This window comes from Moschus berezovskii, chromosome 9 (genome assembly GCF_049115385.1).
Source record: "Moschus berezovskii isolate FMDL1 chromosome 9, NW_MosBer_1.0, whole genome shotgun sequence".
NCBI lineage: Eukaryota > Metazoa > Chordata > Mammalia > Artiodactyla > Moschidae > Moschus > Moschus berezovskii.
The window spans coordinates 15,510,585-15,533,271 of NC_142468.1; the positions used below are offsets into that span (position 1 = coordinate 15,510,585).

General features: G+C 51.5%; 1 protein-coding gene across 2 annotated transcripts in view; it reads right to left on the reverse strand.

Annotated features, from left to right (window-relative positions):
- Positions 1 to 4,032: 4,032 nt before the first annotated feature.
- The window catches only part of ESRRB (estrogen related receptor beta), a 192,668-nt gene continuing 174,013 nt past the window's right edge, over positions 4,033 to 22,687 (reverse strand). For both annotated transcript variants that reach the window (XM_055435443.2, XM_088839420.1), the window contains exons 6-7: positions 16,209 to 16,478; positions 4,033 to 10,502 (exon numbers count right to left, since the gene is read on the reverse strand). In XM_055435443.2, coding sequence (XP_055291418.2) covers positions 10,258 to 10,502; positions 16,209 to 16,478 — 515 coding nt within the window. In that variant the 3' untranslated portion in view covers positions 4,033 to 10,257. The remainder of the gene's footprint in view (positions 10,503 to 16,208; positions 16,479 to 22,687) is intronic.

Genomic DNA, 22,687 nt, shown 5'->3' on the forward strand with positions numbered 1-22,687 from the left:
AGGAACCACCCACCTCCTCCTCCGTGCCAGACACTGGCACCCCCTCCCCGTGTCCACGCTGCAGGAGACCTGTGGCCAGGAAAGTGACCTTAGACAGGACCAACCACACACCAGGCATGATTTGAGGGACACGAAATACCTGCCCCCCGCATCCCTGTCCACCTCCACCTCCCAGGGTGCCTTCAGATCCTCTGTGTTTTATTTGGGGACATAAGATCCCTTCTGTCTAAACTCTGACCTCTGATAGCATATAACCAAGGCTTTTCCTCTGATAAATGAGTCTACGACTTCCATCCAGGGACCTTTAGGATGATGATAGAAATATCCCTCCAATATTAGCCCATGAGGCTAGGCTGAAATTTTTCAAAGCCAAGCAGAAAAGAACAAGGTATGAAGTTCCTGGAATTTTGTCCCTAGTAGTGTGGCTTCCCTGGTGGCTCAGACGGTAAAGAATCTGCTTGCAAAGCAGAAGACCTGGGTTTGATCCCTGGGTCAGGAAGATCCCCTGGGGAAGGGAATGGCTACCCACTCAGTATTCTTGCCTGGAGAATTCCATGGAAAGAGGAATCTGGCGGACTACAGTCCCTGGGGTCAAAAAGAGTCGGACACGACTGAGCAACTAACATACGTTCATACACACACAATGTGGACTGAAGGCCAGCAGCATCACCCCAGCTCAGTGACCTACAAGGGGCGTAATTTTGAGCAAAGTCACTTAACTGACAAAGCAAGGCCCCCTCCAGAGGCCCCACTGCAATCGTACATGTGAGCTTTCTGGCACAGAAGAAGCCTCCCTGTCCAGCTGGAAATACTGAATAGTAGTGAGCTGACCTGGATGGGCAGCAAGCCCTGGCAGGGTGGGGAGCAGACATCTGTGGTTCACATGGCTTCTATGAGGTCTTGTGGTTCCCTGATGTGGGAGAGATCGGAGAAAGGAGGCTCACTGAGTGCCTGCTGTGTGTCTGGCCCTTAAATAATTAGTCTGAAATACGGTGTGGTGGTTAAGAGGAGAGATTTTCATTGAACTCAATACAGTAAAAAGTGAAAGTGAACAGTCCATGGACTTCTCCAGGCCAGAATACTGGAGTGGGTAGCCTTTCCCTTCTCCAGGGGATCTTCCCAACCTAGGGATTGAACCCAGGTCTCCCGCATTGCAGGTGGATTCTTTACCAGCTGAGCCACAAGAGAAGGCTCTAACTCAATACAGACTTGGATTCCACTCTGAGCTCGGTGACCTTATGTGAGTTGATGAACCTTTCTGAGCTTTAGTCACCCACAACATGAAAGCAGCAGCATTCACGTCAAACACCCATCATGAAGAACAAACAGTGCAACGTGTAATTGTCTGGGGTATAGCCGTGGCCCCACGAACATGTAGCCTGTTAGCATCTTTACAGGACAGGGCGAGCTTCATTGTGCAGATGGAAAGGGAGGTGCCCAGCTGTGACCACACTGCCAGTGACAGCAGAGCAGGGACTTCCGAGCCGAGGCCAGTCTGAATCCAAAGCCTGCGCTTCATGTCCGTTACTGGTCCTTGGAGGACAGAGAGCTTGACCCACTGTCTGTAGACGCGAGAGACAGGTCTGACAATAGCCCTTCCCTGCTTGGAACACTGCCAGACTTTCCCACTTGTTCTGGGATGGACAGCAATGTCCTCAACTAGGCTGACCGCGCCATGTGCAGTCTGGCCCCTCTGATTTCCAGCCTTCTCTTTTCTGCCCCTTTGCCACCAAGTAACCAATCAATCCCTCATAGCTCAGTGGGTAAAGAATCTGCCTGAAAGGCAGGAGACTCGAGTTCGATTCCTGGGTTGGGAAGATTCCCTGGAGAAGGAAATGGCAACCCACTCCAGTATTCTTGACTGGAGAATCCAATGGGCAGAAGAGCCTGGCAGGTTACAGTCCGTGGGGTCTCAAGAGTTGGACATGACTTAGCGACTAAACCAACCAATCAGATGATCTTCTTCCAGTTTCTTGGGCAAGCCCAGAGCATATCAACCTCTCTCTGTGTATGTCTCTCTCCCAGAAATGCTCTCCCCAACCTCACCTGGCTTCCTTCTATCCTATAGGTCTCAGCCTCTACCTGCTCCTAAAGGATGGTTACTTATACAAACCCTGCCCCTCCAAAGACCAGGTTGGTGGCCCTGTTACACATGCTCATATGTTGCTGAAAGTCTCCTGGATAACATGCCCTCATAAACCACTAGTTCAATGCCTGTCTTCTCTGCTAAACCAGGGGTCCCCACCATACCCCCAAATCTAGTCCTATGCCAGGTGATGAGTGAATGGGTAAAGAGAAGGGGCCGAAGTCACTAGAATTTGTCAGGCCTCACTAAGAAGAGATGGTATATCCTGAGTCAGAACAGTTTTGCCTTTCTGGGTGTTCCCCTTAAACAGTCACTGGCCTTTGAGTCTGGAGGTGGGTCCTTGGAAGAGCACTTCCTGGGTCTGTGGAACCACAGTGTCCACAGCGGAACCTCAGGGCAGCTTAAGGGGTCAGCTCTCTGGGATTCCAGGTAACATCTGTTCTTTGGGGCTGAAGTGAATTTGCATCCAAGGCAAAATGAAGTATATGACATGGTGAGGTTTTCAGCCTTCCTGCACTGCACTCTGCCTATGCCCTCTGCTAAAGAAGAGACTTTGCTTGTTGGATCAGCTTGTAGCTCCTCTTCAGCTTGTGCAGGAAAGTGGAAAGAAACTGGAGAGGCTAAGCTGATCTAGGTAACAAAGAGCTGAATCAGGGACGGGACAGCTGAGAAGGGCACCCCGAAGGCTAAGTTAGGGGGAGCTGGGCCGGGACAGAGTGCCCAAGAAAGATTTCCATGAGCGGTTGCTGCCTAGGAGGGAGATGATAAAAGAGTTTCCTGATGAAGTTTTGCTGTGCGTTGATCATGTAACATCCCGCTGGTGGTGGTGAGGGTGTGCCAAGGATAAGACTAATATTAGTCACTTTTTAATTGTTTGTGGTTGCTGGACTGTTGTTTCTTTGGAAGTGACCAAAGAACGGGTGTTGAATGTGGTATTGGGGCTTTATCTGGAATATCTATTTGAGTCTTGAGAAGGGGGCCCAGTGTAGACCGTGTGGCCCATGTGTTGCTCTGGAATCTTGTCTCCTTTATGTCAGACCCTGGCTCAGCCTTGCTCCAAACTTGACTGTAGGGCTTCTCGTGTGTGTCTGTGGGAGGAGGGGATGGGAGGCCCTTGTGGTCCGTCTTCCCCATAGGGGAGGTGGGGACAGACTCCTCAGTAGCTGAGTGAGAGCCACAGTGCCCTGGCTTTGGCTTGTGACAGTTGCCAATGGGATCTTTGCACCGATGAGCTAAGGACTGGGGCTGAGAAGCGGGGAAATGGCTGCAGAACTTCCTGGAAAAAAATAAGTTGGAAAAAGGTCTCTAAAGACTCTTAACCCTTCCTCTTATAGAGAAGAAGACTTGGCTTCCAAACCGTAAGACATGGCACTTTGGCTATGCCCCAGGTTCCCAGCCCATGCCAGGCCAGGGAAGGAAACGATAAGAGAAGGCCCACAAACAGAGCCAAATATGTGAGGACAGTCATGGGGAGGGTCACGTGGGGCCAAGAGGAAGTGAAGGTGGAGGCACCTACGTTCTTGCTCTTCATCCTCAAACAGGGAGCACATGGTCTACCACAAAGGCTCCCCACCACTTCCAGACGTGAAGCCACAGGTGCTTTCTTTCTTCCCCCCAAAATTTTTGCATGTAAACGGCAACCTGATTGGCCTGACTGCAGAGACTGCAGATCTGAAGCCCTCTCTCCTCGCACCTCTAGGTTGAGTCTGAGTAGGAACGGTTCACATAGAATGTGGGATGCTTGCCCTGGACAGACCTGTCAGGGTCAGAGCAAGACCAGGTGAGGGAAAGGTGGCATCTTGGGGCAGGAAGAGCTTGGGAATGACAGTTGACACCTCCAAATTCTGTTCCCTGCAACCCTAGGGTTATTTTTTTTCCTGATAATGCCCAGAATATATGTAAATCAGGGTTTCTCAACCTCAGGACTCTTGATATTTGGGGTCAGATTGTCCTTTGTTGTGGGGCTGGCCTGTTGCAACATGTGATGTCCAGCAGCATCCCTGCCTTGCCCCCGGTGTGGCTACAAAAGATGTCCCCAGATATTGCCAGGTGTACCCTTGGGGGCAAAGTTGGATCAAGTCAAGCAGTCCATCGCCCCACAGTTTTTGAGATTCAAGGGTGAGACTATAATTTAGGCTCATTTCTCACAACTGTCAAGTAGGGATATAAAATGGTAACTACTAAGCCCCTTCTGCTCCTCCAAATCTGTGTTTCTAAGATGAATTCTGCTTTACTGCCTTTGAGGCTAGGTAGAGAGCGAAGACGGCTGTTGGCTAGATGAAAGAAAGAGTTCACGGCTGGTGAAGATGGTCAATGCTAACATCTGCTCTCTAGGGAGGCTCATTCTTTCTTCCCTATTTAGCTGACCCCACACCTGGCACCTTCTTGATGGCTCCCCTGGATCTTCAATGGCCTCTCAAAGTAACAGAGTTAATTCTCCCAGCCAGCCCCTAGAGTTGCCTTCACTGAGTATTCTCACCTTATTGGATGACAATGGTGTGTTTCTAGTTGTTGGGGCTAGAATCTCTGAAACCACATATGTCCCCCTTTCCCCCCACACACTCCATATCCAACATTATCACCAAATTCTGGTGGCTTCAAAACTGACCCAAGACCCAAGCACTTCTTAGTCCCTGCTCTTCCCCTATCCTGTCTAAGCCACGGTCACCCCACCAGTGGTCTCCTAGTTGGTCTTCCAGCTTCCATCCTTGTCCTTCTCTGACCTGTCATCAACACATCAGCCAAAGGCTCCCACTGAGATGAGTCCATAGCTCTTCTTTAGTCAAAATCTTCCACTTAAAGTGAAAGGCACACCTTCCGTGGCCCCAAGCCGCCTGGTGGCTTGTGCCCCTCCCCCGGCCCCTCTCATTCCTCCCACCACACTCGCTTTCTCGGTGTTCACTGAGCACACCGGGCATACTCCTACCCCAGGGCCTTTGCATGTGCTGGTCCCTCTGCTTGGAGAGGTCTTCCCACAGATGCCCACGTGATCCTCACCTTTCAACCTACTGTTCATTGAAACATTCTCAATGAGGCTGCCCTGACCACTCCTTTTAAAATGATGTCACCACTTCCTTTTCTTGTTCCAGCCACCCCTCCCCTCCACAGCCTGTCTTTTTCCCCTCATGGAACTTATCACATTCTAACCGACTTAGAACCTGGTTATTTTATTTTGCTCATTGTCTCTCTTCCTGCCACTAGCCTGTGTGCACTAGGAGATATTGTGCCTTTTCTCTTTACTAAGGTAGTCTTTTTGCCCAGAAAAGTGTCTGGCATAGGACAGACCCTCAGTAAATATTTGTTGAATGAATGAATGACCCTCAGTTATGTTTTTTTTCCCCTTTGATGCTTCAGATCCTTTGCTAACACAAAGTGGGGATATTTGGGAGGACAAATGAAGAGAGATAAAGAAATGGATGAAAAAATGATCTATGAGCTAGTCTGATCACAATTATCTAGGCAAACTGAAATACAGAAAATCCTGAAATATAGTCCAATAAAAATTTCTATTTTTATTACATTATATAATGCTATGGCTGACTGCTTTTCTTAACTGTTTTTTAAGATGGTAGCATGAATGCCAGCTCTGTGGGGGAGAGGGCGTGGGTCTACATACATGTATACATGCACCAGATGTAGGTGAATCGAGAATTTACCTAAAATAATCCACATCAGGTACTTTCACTTCCAAGAATACTTAACTCATTTCATGCTCAAGACCTGCTAGGTGTTAAGTTCAAAGACTGCCACGTGTCTTTTCTCTTCCAAGAGCTTCGCGGAACTTGACTGCTCACTGAAAGTTGATCAGACCTTGAGCTGTTTAGGTGTTAGGTGTGCGGGTTCTGTGGGTATCATAGTTGGTTGCTTGCCACCTAGACTTTCAAACCAACTCTTTTTGTGAGGCTGCTAGATTGATGTCTGCGACTGGCCCCACCCCAAGTGGTCACCGTGAGGACAGGCACAAAATTCACTGGGATTCAGAATGAAGCCCAGATATTTTCCATGGCTGTAGGAAGGTTTTTTTCCCTCTACCGATGATGCAAAATAAAAAGTTGGCAGTCTTCTTGTTACTATTAAAGAGACTAGTGTGAAGACAAAGCATACAGACAGAAGAGAGAATCAGAGGCATAGAGCCAGAGTCCTACTGACTTTGTGAACCTCTGGATCAAACCCTACCTGATGCCTGCCCCCATTTATAGATTTCACATCTATCCAATGCAACGAGTCCAGTGAGCCCATATAAGCTGGGATGTTCTTACTTGCAACAAAAAGCATCCGATATAGTTCTCTTGATTTCTTTCAGGCCCTTCCTTCTGCCTCTCACAGGACCTGAAGTGTGCGCTGGTACAACAGAAGGGCATTCTGAACTGTCTGGGTCATGTGCCTACATACACAGATGCACTCCAAAGTCCTAAGGCAATGGATTGTTTCTGGTTCACATATAACTGATGCTCCATTTTTCTGACACTAAGGAAAATAATAAAGGGCTTCACTTTTACTGTTTCAAAGCCTGAAAAGAAGTAGAAGGGATTTTCAGACCGCTTAATTTACATCCCTGAATTTTGCCACTGAACACATTTTAATGCCCATTCGAACTCTCAGAGAACCCTGAGGCCAAGTTGGTTCTCCCGACGGCCTCTCCTAGCATCAGCCTGAGACCTGTGGGCAGTGCTGTCCAGGGGACAGCCCGCCAGCCAAGATAATGTGTTAAGAGACTCTCTTGATAGGCCGTTCCTTATTTATTAGATTCCAGATACATGGGACCAGGGTGGGAAGACTCCTAGGGCATTCGGGAGAACACATACAGAGGTGGGAGTACGTACAGGGCAGGTGATGCAATGAGGGACCGTCATTTTAAAAAATATATACATCTTAAGAAGCCATTCCAGCCACATTATCCTTATTAGAAAATAAAACAATCTCCACATAGTGCTTTTCTTTGGTGCTCTTCCGTGGGCACGGGCCTCTGTCCTCTTGCCACAACCCCCTCCGCCTTCTGTCTTCGAGGGGCTGGGGGGAGCCTGGAGGGAAGGGTGGCCCCTGACCCAGGGGGCGGGTGCAGACTCTGGCTCCTCTAAGGCCCTGCCATGGCCTCCCACCCAACATCCTGCTCTGGTCTTCCTACTCGGTTCTTAAATTGTGCCCTGGGGAATCACTGAAGCTTCCTCTGTACCCAAACTGCGAGCCCTTATCAAGGTTCACATGTGCCAAAGCCAGTTTGGAATCTTGAGACAGTGTGGGGACATGGGCACCAAACAAAACCCAGCCAATACCACCTTCTCCATGGTTGGATTTTTTTTTCCATTTTATTTCTTGGTTCATTTCAATGACCTGTATCATGAGAGGACAACTGAGAAGGGCTATGTTCTCTTCACAGATTTTCCAGGAACAGTGGATCTGGGGGGAAACTTCAGCTTCGTTCTGTTTAGGGGGCATGGGGTGTCCTAAATTCTCCTCGCTTCACATCCTCCGCTGAGTCACCCCCCCCCCCAACCTCCTCCCCACTTCCCAGGGAGGTCCCAAAAGCTGGCTAGGCTCGCAACTAAGAAGTTGGCCCGTAAACTTCTTCTCTGAATGCCAGCAGATCCATCAAGTACACACCAGGGCCTTCCCCACTGAACAGACTTCTCATAGTTCCTGGTACATTTCCTGTGGCCTTGAGAGTTTTTTTTAATGTAAAAGCAGCAGACACCTCAGTGGCACCAAGCCATCAGGACCATGGCCCCCCTCTGCTATAAAGGGGCTCTAACACTGGCACCCTGGCAGATGCATCAGCTCCAGCAAGGCAAAGCTGCCCTGTATGTGCAACCACCCCCCCCACAAACCACTTGTTGCACTGTTATCAGAGGTGCTTTTTCTAGAAAAGATGGACACTGAAGACCGGTTGTGAACTAGCACCTGAGGCAGCTCACAGCTCAGGTCCTCAGGCTCAAGCAGTGACCCTACATAGAATGGGGGTGATGAGATGCGACCCTCTGCTCCCTGCTTCCTTGAGCACACAACACAGCGAGAGGCTAAGGGAGTCATCCTCAGAGGAGACCCCCATCTCTCCAGGTCCGATGTCAAGGGATGGCCCCCAACAGCTAAGTAGGCCTGGGTTTACCCCTGGTCCCTTAGAGGCGCCTGTGCATCTATCCGCCCAGATCGGAGACTGCACAGAATGCTAGCAGCACCTTGGATCATTCCAGTGTTGCTGGACAAGTGACTCTGGCCTTGAAGACCCCACAGGCAAAAAAGGAAGGGGGCATACTTCACTGGTCTGTGAAGTCTCTTAGAACCCCTGACATTTTCTCTATGAAGGTATCTGAGAGCAGTGGATGGGATTTAGCCAGCTCTCATGACTCGGGTGACCTTAGCACATCCTGGCAGAAAAAGTTCAGAAGGAGCCATGTCTGGGTGTGGAGAGGCAGAACCAGCAGTAGCTGCTTCCCTCGGAAGGCTGCAAGGCTGTGGAGGAGGACTCCTGGCCTCCTGGTCCTGGGGCTGGGTGGGTGGGAACTGCCTGCCTCTCAAAGTGATGAGAGGTCGGGGTAGAATGTGGGTGGACTCCCCGGGAAAGTGTCTCTGGCAGGATTGCTCTGATCCCTGCTTTAGAAGACAGCTGATTGGAAGGATGCTTGAAACTCCTTCAGCCATGGGAGGTCCTCTAAGCTGCTCTCAGCCAACCCCGTGAGCCCAGGATGGTGTGTGCAAGGTGCCCTCCTCCCAATCTGAGTGGGTTATAATGAACTTTCATAGCTGCTCACCGAAATGGGTGAAGCACTGTTCCCATTCAGCCAGGACTGGAGGGTTTCCTGGCAAATAGACTCTCAATGCCAAAACGGGTCCTGGGCAAACTGGGGTGGTTGGTACCTTATGCAGCAGCCTGATGGACTGGTAGGGGGCGGGGGTGTCCTGCCAGAAAGCTGGCATCTAAGTGCACCTGGGCAGCTACGCTATACCTCCTTAGTCCAAGGATGGCAGGTTCAAACCCTCCCGTAGCACTGGTTCACCCTGCCCTTTGGAAGGCAAGGGAAGGGGCATTCTGGCGTCCACTGATCAGGCAGGCTGGTGACCTCTGTGGAGTCCCTGTCTTCAGAGTTCCCTTACCTGCTCATCTCTGCTTCTGGGCTTTTCTGTGCTCAGCAAAGCTTGGTCTGGGCCTCTCCCTATCCCACTCGGGTCCTCCCACAGCTGCCAGCCTAGAATCAAGTGCCCGGGGTGCCCTCGGAGGGCCAGGTCCCTGCACATCCCTCAGTTCCCCAGGCCCACCTGCTCTGGCCTGCCCCCAGGGAGTGGGAGAAGCCTGCAGAAAGAGGCAGGCTGGGACGTGGTATCTTGGACCTTACTCTGCTCTGAGCCAGCACCGTCCCCACCTGTGGGCCCTGAATTTTTGGCTGGTGGAACCCACAGTGGGGGTGAGCTCTGAGGTCGGGCAGGAAGTTGCAGTGGGGTTCCTGGGGGGGAGGGGACCCTGGGGCAGCGGTGACAGGCAGGTGGGGGGCGCACCAAGGGGGCGGGATGACTAGGAAAATCCATGAGCTCTGGCTAGTCCCCTGATGCTGAGCTGGGCTGGCCTGGGAGCCTAGGTGAAGGAAGGAGGGAGGAAGCCCTCTGGACTGTGGAAGGCGTGGGGCCTCCTGGGGGGGCAGAACCTCAGAGGAGGCAGGGCCTCTGGAAGAAAGTACCTGCTTTCTGGGAGAGGAAAGCCTCCGAAGGTATACCCCCGCCTGAGTATGCCAGAGTCCTCGGAGCTAAACACTGCCCGCCCAGGCCGTGGGTGGAGGCCGAGGGCAGCGGAAGATGTAGGTGAAGTGGTTACGAAATTTATGTGCTGCCTCTTGGTGATCAGGTCGGGGAGAAGGGGCCTCCTCCTTGGTGGTCTCCAGCCTTGGGGGAGTCAGCTCTGGCCCAGGCCTCGGCATTGCCCGTGGCGGAGGAAAAAAAACAACATACCAAATGAAAAAAAAGAGCCAGTTACAGATGAGCCCCGCACCTGCCTTCCCATCCCTGTACCCCCGCCCCTCCAGCACCCGGGACTCCGCACACAGCCAGGAGGCGAGGAGCCCCTTCCGCCGGGACGGCTCACGGCCATGATACAGGACTTGAATGCTGAGGCTGGTGGCTGTGGAGGTGTTCGCGTCGGTCCGTCCGTCTGTCCTTGGGCGGGAGTCTGTCCGTGGGCCAGGCCATCAGACCTTGGCCTCCAGCATCTCCAGGAAGAGTTTGTGCATGGGCACCTTGCCTTGCAGTTTGATGCTGTAGAAGTGCTGCACCGCCTTGGCGGCCGTCTGCCGGAGCAGGGGCAGCGTCAGCAGCAACTTGCCCGTCCTCCGCGGCTCCTCGTGGCGCTGGCTCAGCTCGTAGTCCTGCAGCGCCTCGTGCAGCAGGTCCTGCAGCTTCTGGACCGCCTCCAAATCCTCGATGTACATGGAATCTGCAGACACAGGGGGGTGGGCATCAGTGGTACCCTGGGTGTGGGGGGCCCCCATCACTGCTTTCAGAGCTTTCCAGATGCTCACGTTACAGAGAGACAAACCCAGGCTCAAAAAGGTTAAGCTGCCGGTCTGAAGGCTCGGAGGCCAGTGACGGAGCTGGGTTTCACACCCAAGGAGAGATCTGTGTCTGTGGAGGACTTTTCTTAGAAAAGCACCAGGAGGTGGCAGTGAAGGGTTTGAACAGGAGCAGGGAAGGGTTTGCCCCAGAGGTGCGGAGAGGGGTGAGGGGTTGGGAGGGGGAGGGACTCTGGTGCCAAAGTGGTGGAATTGTGATCTCGGGCCCCTCACTTGCTAGCTCTGTGACTTTCAGCAAGTTGTTTCATTTCTCTGCACCTCATGTTCCTCATTTCTGAAAGGCCATAATAGCTAGATCTACCTTGAGAGGCTAAATGAGTTAACACCCATCAAGGGCTTAAAATAGTACTTGTCACAACGATGGTACCATTTGGTACCATCATCAACATAACCATCACCACCACCATCACCTCCATCATCACCATCAGAATCTTATCAGCATCATGATATCAGCTTATCAGTCATATCATGTGATCAGTCATGTCACCACCATCATCACCATTATAGTCCTCATCATGATTTTATTGTTGCTGCTGCCACTAGGCACCAGCTCCAGTCTTCAGGGCACTCACTAACCTTACAGAATGTTGTTACAGTTGTATGCACACAGATAAAGGGGCTGAGTTCTGCCTCTGGGTTCCCTGAGGTGGGGCATATGGGGGAACTGAGATAGCATGGCTGGTCAGGTAGGGCACAAAGAGGGGAGATGCTATTGGGAGTTCTAGAAAATCCTGGGGAGGGCTTTGGACTCAGGCCATGAATTCCAAATGAAATTTACCTAAATCGCAGAGGGGCAAGGAGGTGCCGGCAGATGGCTGGGTTACAGGTGGGTCTGAGTCAAAGCAAAGTGGAGCCCACTTCCCGGCCTCCAGAAAAATAACCTGCCTTCTTCTGACATTCCTTAAAGATTTTGAGCCTCCACCCTGAAGTGCAGCCCCCAAGGCCTGTCCAAGGTGGGAGGGTAAGGGTGCATGTGGGTTAAGTGAACTGGAAGCTCGGGGTGGGCCACCAAGCAAGGCTGAGCAAGTTTCCCGAATTCCTCAAAGGAAAAGGGCAATCCTTTGCATGCTGTGTTTGCTGATTTATTTTACTTTCTGTGCTGTGTTTGTTTAGCTACCAGACTGCTGAGGGCAGCTGTCCCAACTGGCTGACCCCAGTGCTGCCCTCTGACCTTGTGGCCCCCGCACTCAGCCGCGCCTCCACGGGTCCTGCCTTTCTCTTATGAGAACAGCAGTAGAGTGAGGTGGATGAGACTCTGGAGCCTTAGATGCTGTGTGACCTTGGCCAGGTTACTTAGGCTCTCTGAGATTGGTTCCTTGTCCGTGAAATGGAGCAATGAGGGTGCACGCCTCATAGGTAAGGGTTAAATGAGCTAGCACGTCATCAGGCACTTTGTAAGCAACTAATAAATGTCGTTATTATCATTACTTTGAGAACTCAGAAGGCAGGAGATGCCCTTGCAGGGCCGCCCTATACCTGAGATTCCCCCACAGTGTTTTGCTCCTTGTTGCTAAGGCAGTGAGGACTCTTCTTTTTGGCAGCTGGGGAAGAAACCTGGCTCCATTCCTACACTCTTGGCTGATTTCAGAGCATGGTCCCTGTAAGGCTGCGACCTGTCCATCCAGACCCCATGCCTGCCAGCTTCCTCTTCCCATCACCCTGCCCTCCCCAAGGAGGCCAAAATTGGCAGCTGCCTTCGACCGAAAATGAAATAAAATAACATTGCAAGATTAATTTCTTTGCAATCTATCAGCGAGTCTGTATTGATGGCATTGATAAACTGTTAATTATAAAATCAATGGCTATGAATTTTTTTCTGCTGTCAAGGAGCTTTAGAGAGGCCAGGAGGGGGTGAAAGACAGCCAGCTGGCTCCCGAGGGGCCATGTTTTGGGGCAATAGCCTCTGAGGTACTCCGGCCCACGTAACCTCAGCAGAGGCACCCATGGTGGGTTGCCTCCAGGACCACTCCAATGATCTCTTAGCCTGTCTCTCCTCCAGCTAACACACTATCTGCCTGGATGACTTCCCCCTTGCTGCTGGGAACAGGCCATGTCCCCGGAGGCTTTCAAGGCTCCCTATACCAACCCCATTCCACTCCACTCCCTTCACAGTTCTGGAGTTTCTAGTTTAATACCAACAGCTCTTCTAGCCTAATCTCTCAACAGTCCTGCTCTTTCTCTGTTTCCTGCCTGCACCTGATCACTCCATGATTCAGCCAAGGTTGTGGGCATCACAAACTCCTCTTTTCCCACTTAGAGCTCTTGGATCTGCAGAGAGCTGCAGGATGGCCTGGTAAATGCAATGGGGCCAAGAAGTCCAAGTTCCCGGCACTCTGATGCTCACGACAAAGCATACACTCAGGCAGAGCTTGATGCCAGCTGAAGTTCCTGATGGGCTCTATCAGTCTGTGCATGGGTACTCACTCGCTTCAGTCATGTCCGACTCTGTGACCCTGTGGACTGGAGCCCACCAGGCTCTCCTGTCCACGAGATTCTCTAGGCAAGAATACTGGAGTGGGTTGCCATGCCCTTCTTTCTCCAGGGTATCTTCCTGACTCAGGGATCAAACCCAGGTCTCCTGAATCTCCTGCATTGCAGGCAGATTCTTTACCACTGAGCCACCAGGGAAGCCCGTAGTCCTTAGGAGTTTTGTATCTGTGTGTGTGTGTGTGTGGACGCATGCATTTGGATGTGCATGTGTGCATGTCTGTCTGTGTATTGAGATCAAGACAAGAGCAGCTGGCAGAGCTGAATACTGCTCGGAGAGCCCTTGCAGTTTGTCCATGGTGGGGTGAGGTGACCGCTGAGCGGCCTCCTACCTCTTCACACTCCTTTCCTGGTCTGGGCGAGCGTGAGCTCCAGGTCTCTTTGATGAGAAGCAGTCAGGAGACTCCACCAACAAGAATGTGCCCTCGGGGGTCTGGCCAGCCTTGCTGCGTCTCCCTGTGCTCCCGTGTCCTCTGCTCTTACAGGCTTCCTCTCCTCCTCTGCCCACGCAAACCCTCAGCCCCTCTATGACTGCAGACTACCATGCCGCCCTTTGAATAGGACAGTGTGCAGGACAGTGAGCGTGTGAAACTCGGCTGTGTGATGTGTGATGACTGAGATCTGTCTCCTGCATCTGTCAAATCGGATGGAACTGGACAACACAAAGAGTGTGCTCTGCTGGCCACTCTGGACTTTTGCTAATAATAATGTATCAACACTGGCTCATTAATTGTAACAAATTACCACACTAAGTCGAGATGTTAACAATAGGGGAAATGGTGCACAGGGCCTGGAGGCTGTGGGTGGGCTGGTGTGTGGAACTCTATGGAACTCTCCCTGATCAGTTACTCTGTCAACCTGAAACTGTATGAAAAACCCCAATAGCGTTAGCATTCTCTAACAAAGACTACATTGAGATTTTGGAATCCCAAGGTGTGGGTAAATGGTCTCTGCAGAGGTATGTAAAATGCTTAATTCTTATTTTGCATTTTTTTTTAATAAAAGGGATTTGAACTAAAAATAAAAGAAGCTTCCCTCTGTCTATTAGGTTGGGTTTCCTAAAAGCAGAGCCTGACACAGGGGTTCAGGTGCATGGGGTTGTGGAGAGTGTGCTTTCAGGAGAAAGAAAGGTGGGAGGTAGGCTAGAACAAGGGTAGGAGCGATCAAGGTAGGGAGGCAGCCTGGCTTGGCTCTGATCCCACTCCAGGAGTCCAGCCTTTTGTTCTGTGTGTGTCTGCCATTGGCTGAAGGTGTTTGTGGGGGGAGTGGATGGAATCTTCCAAACAAGGCAGGTAAGGGTAGGTCTCTGGTGAAGGGAGAAGCTATGAGCTATTAGCAGCAAAATTCAGTAGCTGGGGCATGGGTGTGTTAAGCTAGTAGGGGGGGAGGGTCTGAGTGGGGCACCAACAGCAACCCCTGCCTTCTCCATGAAACCATTTAATGTTAGGGGGCCAGCTGTCCTGGTTTTCCAGGAACTGCTATTTCTCAGAACATGGAACTTCCAGTGAAAGTGTGACAGCATCAAGCAAACCAGCTGGTTATCCCGTCTGTACATCTGGAACCAGCTCTCCTTCTTCCGTACACTGATAACACTTGTTTCCTCAAATATTAATAATAATGACAATAATTAATATTTATTGAACATTTCCTCTAGGCAAGGCACAGAGCTAAGTGCTTATCTTCAGTTGATCATTTAAAAAACAAAAGTGCTCAGAGGAGGGACAGAGATGTTCCCACTTTACACACAGGACAGAGTTAAGGAAGGGTGCCACACTGCTGCTGCTGAGTTGCTGCAGTCGTGTCCGACTCTGTGCAACCCCGTAGATGGAAGCCCACCAGTCTTCCCCGTCCCTGAGATTCTCCAGGCAAGAACACTGGAAAAGGTTGCCATTGCCTTCTCCAATGTATGAAAGTGAAAATGAAGTCGCTCAGTCATGTCCGACTCGTAGCGACCCCATGGACTGCAGCCCACCAGGCTCCTCCATCCATGGGATTTTCAAGGCAAAAGTATGGAATTGAGTTGCCATTGCCTTCTCCTGCCACACTGCTGCTAAGTATCAAAGCTAGAATTCAAACTTGGGTCCCATTTCAACTTGAATGAGACTTGAGCAACTGACTACTGCACGTGCCCAGCAGCAGATTTAAGTGTCTGTGTGCCTGACACTCTTTCTTTAGGACAGGGAGCCTGCCTTTCTCCTTCTTCTGCAATCCCCATCCCAAACCCCTCCTCCTGGCCTGGTACCTGCCGAGGGCGGACACCTTCTGAGCATGGACACAGGTTACATTTAAGCTCCCAGATAGTCTAGTCAGAAGTTGATAGGTAGAGGCTAAAACAATTGGAGTGAAGCCTCCTTTTTAATGCCAGGAAGGTTTTCTCTTTTGGGCCTGAGCAATTTGAGGAGGAGATTTAAGGAGTCTGTATAAGCTTGGAGTTGATTTTCGAATCTGGGGACCTGGGCTTAGGTCCTAGATTCAGTACTCTTTGACTGTGTGACCCTAGGCAATGTGCTTCAGCTTTCCAAGCCCCCAGTTTCTCCATTTGTAAAGTGGGGTTAAAATGATAAGAGCGTTGCTCATAGGGTTGAATTGTAAGACGAAATCGGTTCATGGCTAATTGATCTAACAGGCTGAGTACTTATGTGCCAGGCATGTTGTAAGCATAATTTTACAGAAATAAATCCCTTCCATAGTCTTCTGGGGTGGAATCTTCTGGACTGTTTGTTGTTCCCATTTTACTGATGAAAAAACTGAGGCACAGGGTGAAGTGAGGCACAGACTTGCCAAAAGTGACAGAAGCAGGATTTGACTCGAGAATCTGCGCCCTTAACCCTCGGGGCTTAGGAAACACTCAACCAATGCCAGCCTTCGTCACCACCTTTGCAACTCCGGGCCACCCCGTGCACAACCTTTGGTGGCAAGAAGCTCTAGCATCATCATGCCACTCCTGCTCCTTGCTGTTGCTGCTGCTAAGTCACTTCATTCATGTCCGACTCCGTGTGATCGCTGGCTCCAGAGCTATGCGTGCTCCCCTGGGCCCCAAGACCTCTCTGAGCTCCCCTTGCAGGCCCCACCCCTGCCCGTACCTGAGTTGGCCAGGGCCAGGGCCTTGAGCGTCACGAACTCCTCCTTTTCCACCTTGAGCTTCTTGTACCTGCGCACCAGCTGCAGGATGGCCCGGTAGAGCTCCAGCAGCCCTGCGAGGCGGGAGTGCTCCTCATCCATGATATAGTCCTCCGCGTACACCAGCTTGTCGTCGTAGGGCAGCGAGCGGTACACGATGCCCAGGATAAGGATCTCCATCCAGGCGCTCTGCAGCAGGCTCATCTGGTCCCCCAGTGAGAGGTTGGAGAAGCCTGCCGGGAGAGGGGGCCAGCAGGGTGGCAGCGGTCAGGTGGTTGGGCCGGGGCAGGGGGCAGAGGTGGAGAGGAACCTCTGGGTCCTGCCCCTCCCTTCCACCTGCTAGACTCCCGGTCCTTCTGTGGTGAATGAGTCAGACGCTGAATTCACGGAAAAGACTTACGTAATGAGAGCTTAGTCAATGTTGACGGTTGTTAAAGTCCTTATCCTTGTTAGTTCTACGATATTTTTCAAATGTGCTTTTTGATTAACCAAGGGCATTTGTAATTTAACGAGCTCCTGAATACATAGTAGAATCAGGAGGTGGCAGGACAGGGTGCCCTCCACCGAGAAGCTTCCAGATCCCCCTCTCTGCTCAAAGCAGGGGAGGCATGCGGGTTTTAGAGTGACACCTGATCCTTAAGGTGGAATCTCAGCTGTACGGAAACAAGGGGACCAACCAGGAAGGAGGAAATCACTTGCTCCCAGCCAGTGACCCCTAGTGACCACAGCTGGGGCTGCTAAGTGCTCAAGAGCCCTCGGAGTCAGGGGGCACTTTATCACAGGCAGCCTGTCCTCCCAGAAGTCAGCCCCGCTGGCCTGGCCATCACTCTTCACCTAATGATGTCCTAAGCAGTCCTGTATCCTGTGAGCTTGGATCATGGCTGTTTCCCCTTTGGAAAAGACCCTGATGCTGGGAAAGACTGAGGGCAGGAGGAGAAGGGGGCGACAGAGGATAAGATGGTTGGATGGCATCACCAAACTTGAGTTTGAGCAAAGTCTGGGAGATAGTGAAGGACAGGGAAGCCTGGCGTTCTGCAGTCCATGCAAAAGGTTGGGCACGATTTAGCAGTTAAACAACAATGAGCATGGAGGCTGAGTCCACAGTGAAAGAAGGTTAGGGGCGGGGATGGCTCCAGAATTATGACACAGTCTTGTTCAGTGTGCTCTGGAGATTCCCTGGGCTTGAATCCCAATTCCTCATTTACTACCTGTAGGCTGACCTCGGAGGAGCTGTGCCGCTTCCCCAAACCTCAGCTTCCTCATCTGTGAAATGGGTATAACAGTAGTGCCTGCTTCAGAGCCACTGTGAGGCCTAAATGAGACAACAATTATGCAACATACATTTACTGAGCTCTTGCTATTATTAGTGATGAGACGAAAAGTCTTCATCTGCGAAATGAGAATGATACATTGGAACTGCATTACATGTGCACTTAACTTGCTGCTGCTGCTGAGTTGCTTCAGTCGTGGCCGACTCTGTGCGACCCCATAGACGGCAGCCCACCAGGCTCCCCCGTCCCTGGGATTCTCCAGGCAAGAACACTGGAGTGGGTTGCCATTTCCTTCTCCAATGCATGCATGCATGCTAAGTCGCTTCAGTCATGTCTGACTCTGTGTAACCCCATGGACAGCAGCCCACCAGGCTCCTCTGTCCACTGAATTCTCTAGGCAAGAATACTGGAGTGGGTTGCCATTTCCTTCTCCGGCACTTAACTTAGGTGAAGTCAATTAAAGATTTAAGAGAAAGAGAAAAACTAAAGGAAGGAAAGAAGGAAGCAGGGAGGGAGGAAGAAAGCTGATTTTCAAATAGCTTGATTACTAAACACAAGGCAGTAACTTCCACCAGGAACTCAGGGGTGGATTCCAAAACCAACTGCGCCAGACACACCAAAAAGGAAAGGTACCCACAGAGTCATTGCACCCCGCATCTGTCATACACAACTGAGATTCCCCAGGGGTAACTGCTTGTGTAGGACTCTTGCTGACCTAGAGCTTAAGCCTGCGTAGATGCAGGGTTCTGATTTGGGGTGAGAGGAGAACAAAGAGAGATGGCACGCAGGAAACACTCAGCACCTCCCCCTGGACCCCCATCTTCCCCTGCCCCCCCAGCCACACATGCAGTCAGTGCTGAGCAGTCAGCGTCAGCAAACCTGAACCAGGAAGGCGGCGGTGGCTGTTACTGTCGTTGCAGTTGACAGCATGCTACTGACATGACTCTTCTCCCCCAAAGACTGGAGGCCCTGGGGGTCCCAAGCTTCCAGACTGGCCCACTGCCCTGGGTTTCCGAGTCTCCCCCACCCTCATCTGCTGTCCCGTGTCTCTGAGAGCCACTGTCCCTCCCCATTTTCCAACCAGTGCAACCAGTGTCCGACTTCAGGGGGTTCCCAGGGGATGAAGACCCCTTTACTAGCAGGTCCCCCATCCCAGTGTTAGTCTGACCATTGCGGTTCACAGGCTGATCCGGAGCCCCGGGGCCGGGACCACCACCCTGCCGCTGGCACCCCCAGGCGACCGCCCACTGTGGCCACGGGGCGAGCAGGGATGGCTGCGCCTTCTCGGGGGACAGGCTGTGGCACAGAGGGGTCAGGGGCGTGTGCCGTCGTCTAGATCCCAGCGCAGGAGCAGAGGACGTGCGGCTGCCTGTAGTGGTGGGGAGAGCCGGGAGGTCATGAAAGATAGATAGAAATGGACATCCAATTTCCCTTATCGAGCCTCTGAGCGGGAAAGGCCTGGGGTGACATTAATTAACAGATACCAATCAGCCAGCACGGCTGTGTGTGTGTGTGTGTGTATGCACGGGCGTGTGGACTGCACTGGGGGTGCGGGTCTCAAGGCAGACAGACTGGGAGGGAAGATGTAGGAGGTGGACGGGGCGAAATTAATAGACAATTGAATTGGAAGGTGGCAGAGGAGGGCGAGCTGGGCTTCTGGAAACGGAGGAGAAAAGACCCGTGCGAGGCTGATCACTAGAAGACCATGAGCTCTGTCCTTCTGTTCACCCCACAAATACTTACTGAACACCTACTAAATGCCAGGCCCTGTGCTGGGCACCAGGGACAGAGCGGCCAGCTTGAACCAGGGCCAGGCCCTGCCTTCATGAGCTTGGTCAAGAGGGAAAAACACACCCCAGTGTGTGTCTTGTGAGGTTTACAGCTGTCAGAAGAGCTACCCCGAGAGGAAGGGCTGAGGATACACAAAGGGGGAGTTTGGCCCAAACGAGAGAGAGTCCGGGCAGCTTTACAGGAGAGGAGCCTTTGGGGCCGAGCTCTGAAAGGCAAGTGGGGTGTGTCTGCATGGACAGCTGTCACCTCTGGGCTCCTGGGAGCATGGTCACCCCCACTGCCAAGCACCTGGCCTGGGGCAGAGGGGCTTCACAAACATTCCCAGCACAGAAGAGGGAACAGACAGACACCACTGGGCCTCGACTCCTGGGTGAAAACGGGCCAAAAGAACAGGGTCGGACCCTCTTAGTCCTCTAGGCAGGATTCCAGGTTGAGCTGTCTTTGCTGATCCTGTGTGAGTCAGAGAAAGGCCTGCAGGGTAGGGGGTGTGGTGGAGGTGTGGTGGTGGGGATGAGTGCCTTCGGGACCTAGGGTCAGCACCTGAGGATGCTCTGGGGCCTGTGCACACACCCCCGGCTAGGTTGGTTTGGGGAGTGACTCAGGCCCTGACTCTCTTCCTCCTTCAGCTCCTTCAGAAGGAGCTGGAAATAGTGTTCAAAATCCAGCTGCACGCCCCAAAGTATGCCCGGCAGATAGAGGCGGCTTCATGTTGCAGGAGTGTGGGAAGGGGGAAGATAGATTCGATATTTTCTAATATTTGAAACAGTCCGAATATTTTCTAATGTTTGACAAAAGAAACACTAGAAGAAAAAAAGAGAAGTAAAAATGACCTCCAGGAGAAAGGAGGGCGAGTGGGGGGCTGGACCTAAGAGTCAGTCTCCATACACATGTTTGCCTAGTTTGATTTGCATGTTGAAGAAGTAAGATTAAACTAACCGTAACATAAAAGGCATGCTCCTCTCCACCTAGCCATCTCACTGTTAGGAATTTCTCCTAGAAAGAGAAGTGCATATAAACACACAGCGATACATGCGGAAGGGGTGGGGTGTTGGCCAGATCCATTTGTAAGGACCCAAAGCAGGCAACAAGCTACATGCAACCAACGTCCTTAAACAGAAATGTACTAAATGTAATTATTAGCTAGGTGAATGGTACATTAGAAGCCACTAGGGAGAACCATTTGTGCAGATGTGGAAAGATACCCATCGCCCAAGAAGGATGCAGCTATTAAGGGCGCAGATGCCAGAGCCAGCCTGTCTGTTGGAATCCTAGCTCTGCTGACGCCCTGGCTATGACCCTGGGCACATTTTTCTGTGCCTAAAATGGGAAGAATAATAATACTTATCCCATGGGTTTGTTTGGGTTAAATGAGCTAATACACGGACCACTTAGAAGAACGTGTCTTTGCACACAGTAATTGCTACTAGTTTGTACAACTACATGAACACAGTGGAGTGTAAAGCAGTGTTACAGGATGAGTCACGGCGGGGAGGGGACACACACGCACACGTGGACACACACACAGACGTGGACACACACACGTGGACACACAGACACACAGTGGCTATACATAGACAATGGTGCTTAAGAAAGATGGGTATTTGGAATACCTCACTTCCACCCCTCTGCCACCCCTCTACTGGAAGGAGTACTCTTTTATTAAACCCAAACAAAGGAGCTGAAGCTCTCCTCCCCGCCCTTCAGCAATGCGCCCTTCACTTCTGCATTTCTGTGCAGGGCTGGGTCTGCCCCTCCATCAGGTGACCAGCAATACCGAGGCAGATGGGCTCCTGGGGGAAGCTGCGTGTGGCATCGGGCCCCGGGGGGCTGCCCACTGTCCCTCTCTTCCCATCTCTCCCACCTTGAGCTCTGCTACCCCCCGGAAAGTTGCTTTATCGGCACCAACTGATCTAATAACATTCAGGCTTTTCCCAAGACCCCATCCCCCAGTGATTTGACAGCATGAGCTCCTAGAATTTAAAAAAAAAGAGCACATAATTTGTGGCAAGTGGAGTTCATAATCTGTTAATTTATTATCGTTTCTGTCGACCTGGAGGGCCATTAGCAGAGGTAATAAAGGGAGATATAATTATAGGATCTGAGGCCACTCCAGACACAGCTGCTGTCACTCGGCAGCCCATATTTCATCAGCTGCTGGTGTTCTCTCCCCAGGGTGAGCCAGACGGTGGCTACCTGGGCGCAGGGCCACCCAGGGACCCTCTGTGAGGAGGCCTCTTGTGGGGGCTCCCCTGCAGAAACTGTGCACATGTCAACCCGGGCCAGGCAGGGCCGGCTGCGGGGAGGCTGTCTGACTGGGGCACCCCTGGGGCTGCCTGAGCTGGGCGGATAACAGTTAATAACATCTGGGGCCGGCAATTCATCAAGTGATACCCACTGCCCGTGCGGCCTCTTGCTCTCCTCTCTCCCTCCCAGGGAACCAGAGGTGGACACACTAAAGACTTGGGCTTGTCCTCTGGGCAACCTAATACTTGGAAAATTCAACTCAAGGGGAAAGCCTGTGTTAGGGATGGGCAACTTCAGATTGACTCAAACAAAAGGACAACTGCTCTTCTGAACGAATCCCAATCACCCCCAGCTACTCCACAGAACGCACCCTTGCAGAAGAGTGTGTCCAGAACCATCACTTCATGGCAAATACATGGAGAAACAATGGAAACCATAGCTCCCAAATCACTACAGATGGTAACTGTGGTCATGAAATTAAAAGACACTTACTCCTTGGAAAAATGCTATGACAAACCTAGACAGAGTATTAAAAAGCAGAGACATACTTTGCCGACAAAAGTCCATCTAGTCAAAGCTATCTGTGGTTTTTCCAGTGGTCATGTATGGATGTGAGAGTTGGACTATAAAGAAAGCTGAGTGCCGAGAATTGATGCTTCTGAACTGTGGTGCTGGAGAAGACTCTTAAGAGTCCCTTGGACTGCAAGGAGATCCAACCAGTCCATCCTAAAGGAAATCAGTCCTGAATATTCATTGAAAGGACTCATGCTGAAGCTGAAACTCCAATACTTTGGCCACTTGATGGGAAGAACTGACTGATTGGAAAAAACCCCAATGCTGGGAAGGATTGAAGGCAGGAGGAGAAGGGGACAACAGAGGATGAGATGGTTGGATGGCATCATTGACTCGATGGACATGAGTTTGAGCAAGCTCCGGAAGATGGTGAAAGACAGGTGGAAGCCTGGTGTGCTGCAGTCCATGGGGTCGCAAAGGGTCAGACACTGAACTGAAATGAAACTGAAAACTATGGAGGAAATGCAGGGGGGTGCCAGCAATGAGTTTATGCTCAGATGACCCTTCCTTCTGGCTAAGTTGGTGGCTCAGGGCCACATAAGTATGTCTGCTTCCATGCACGG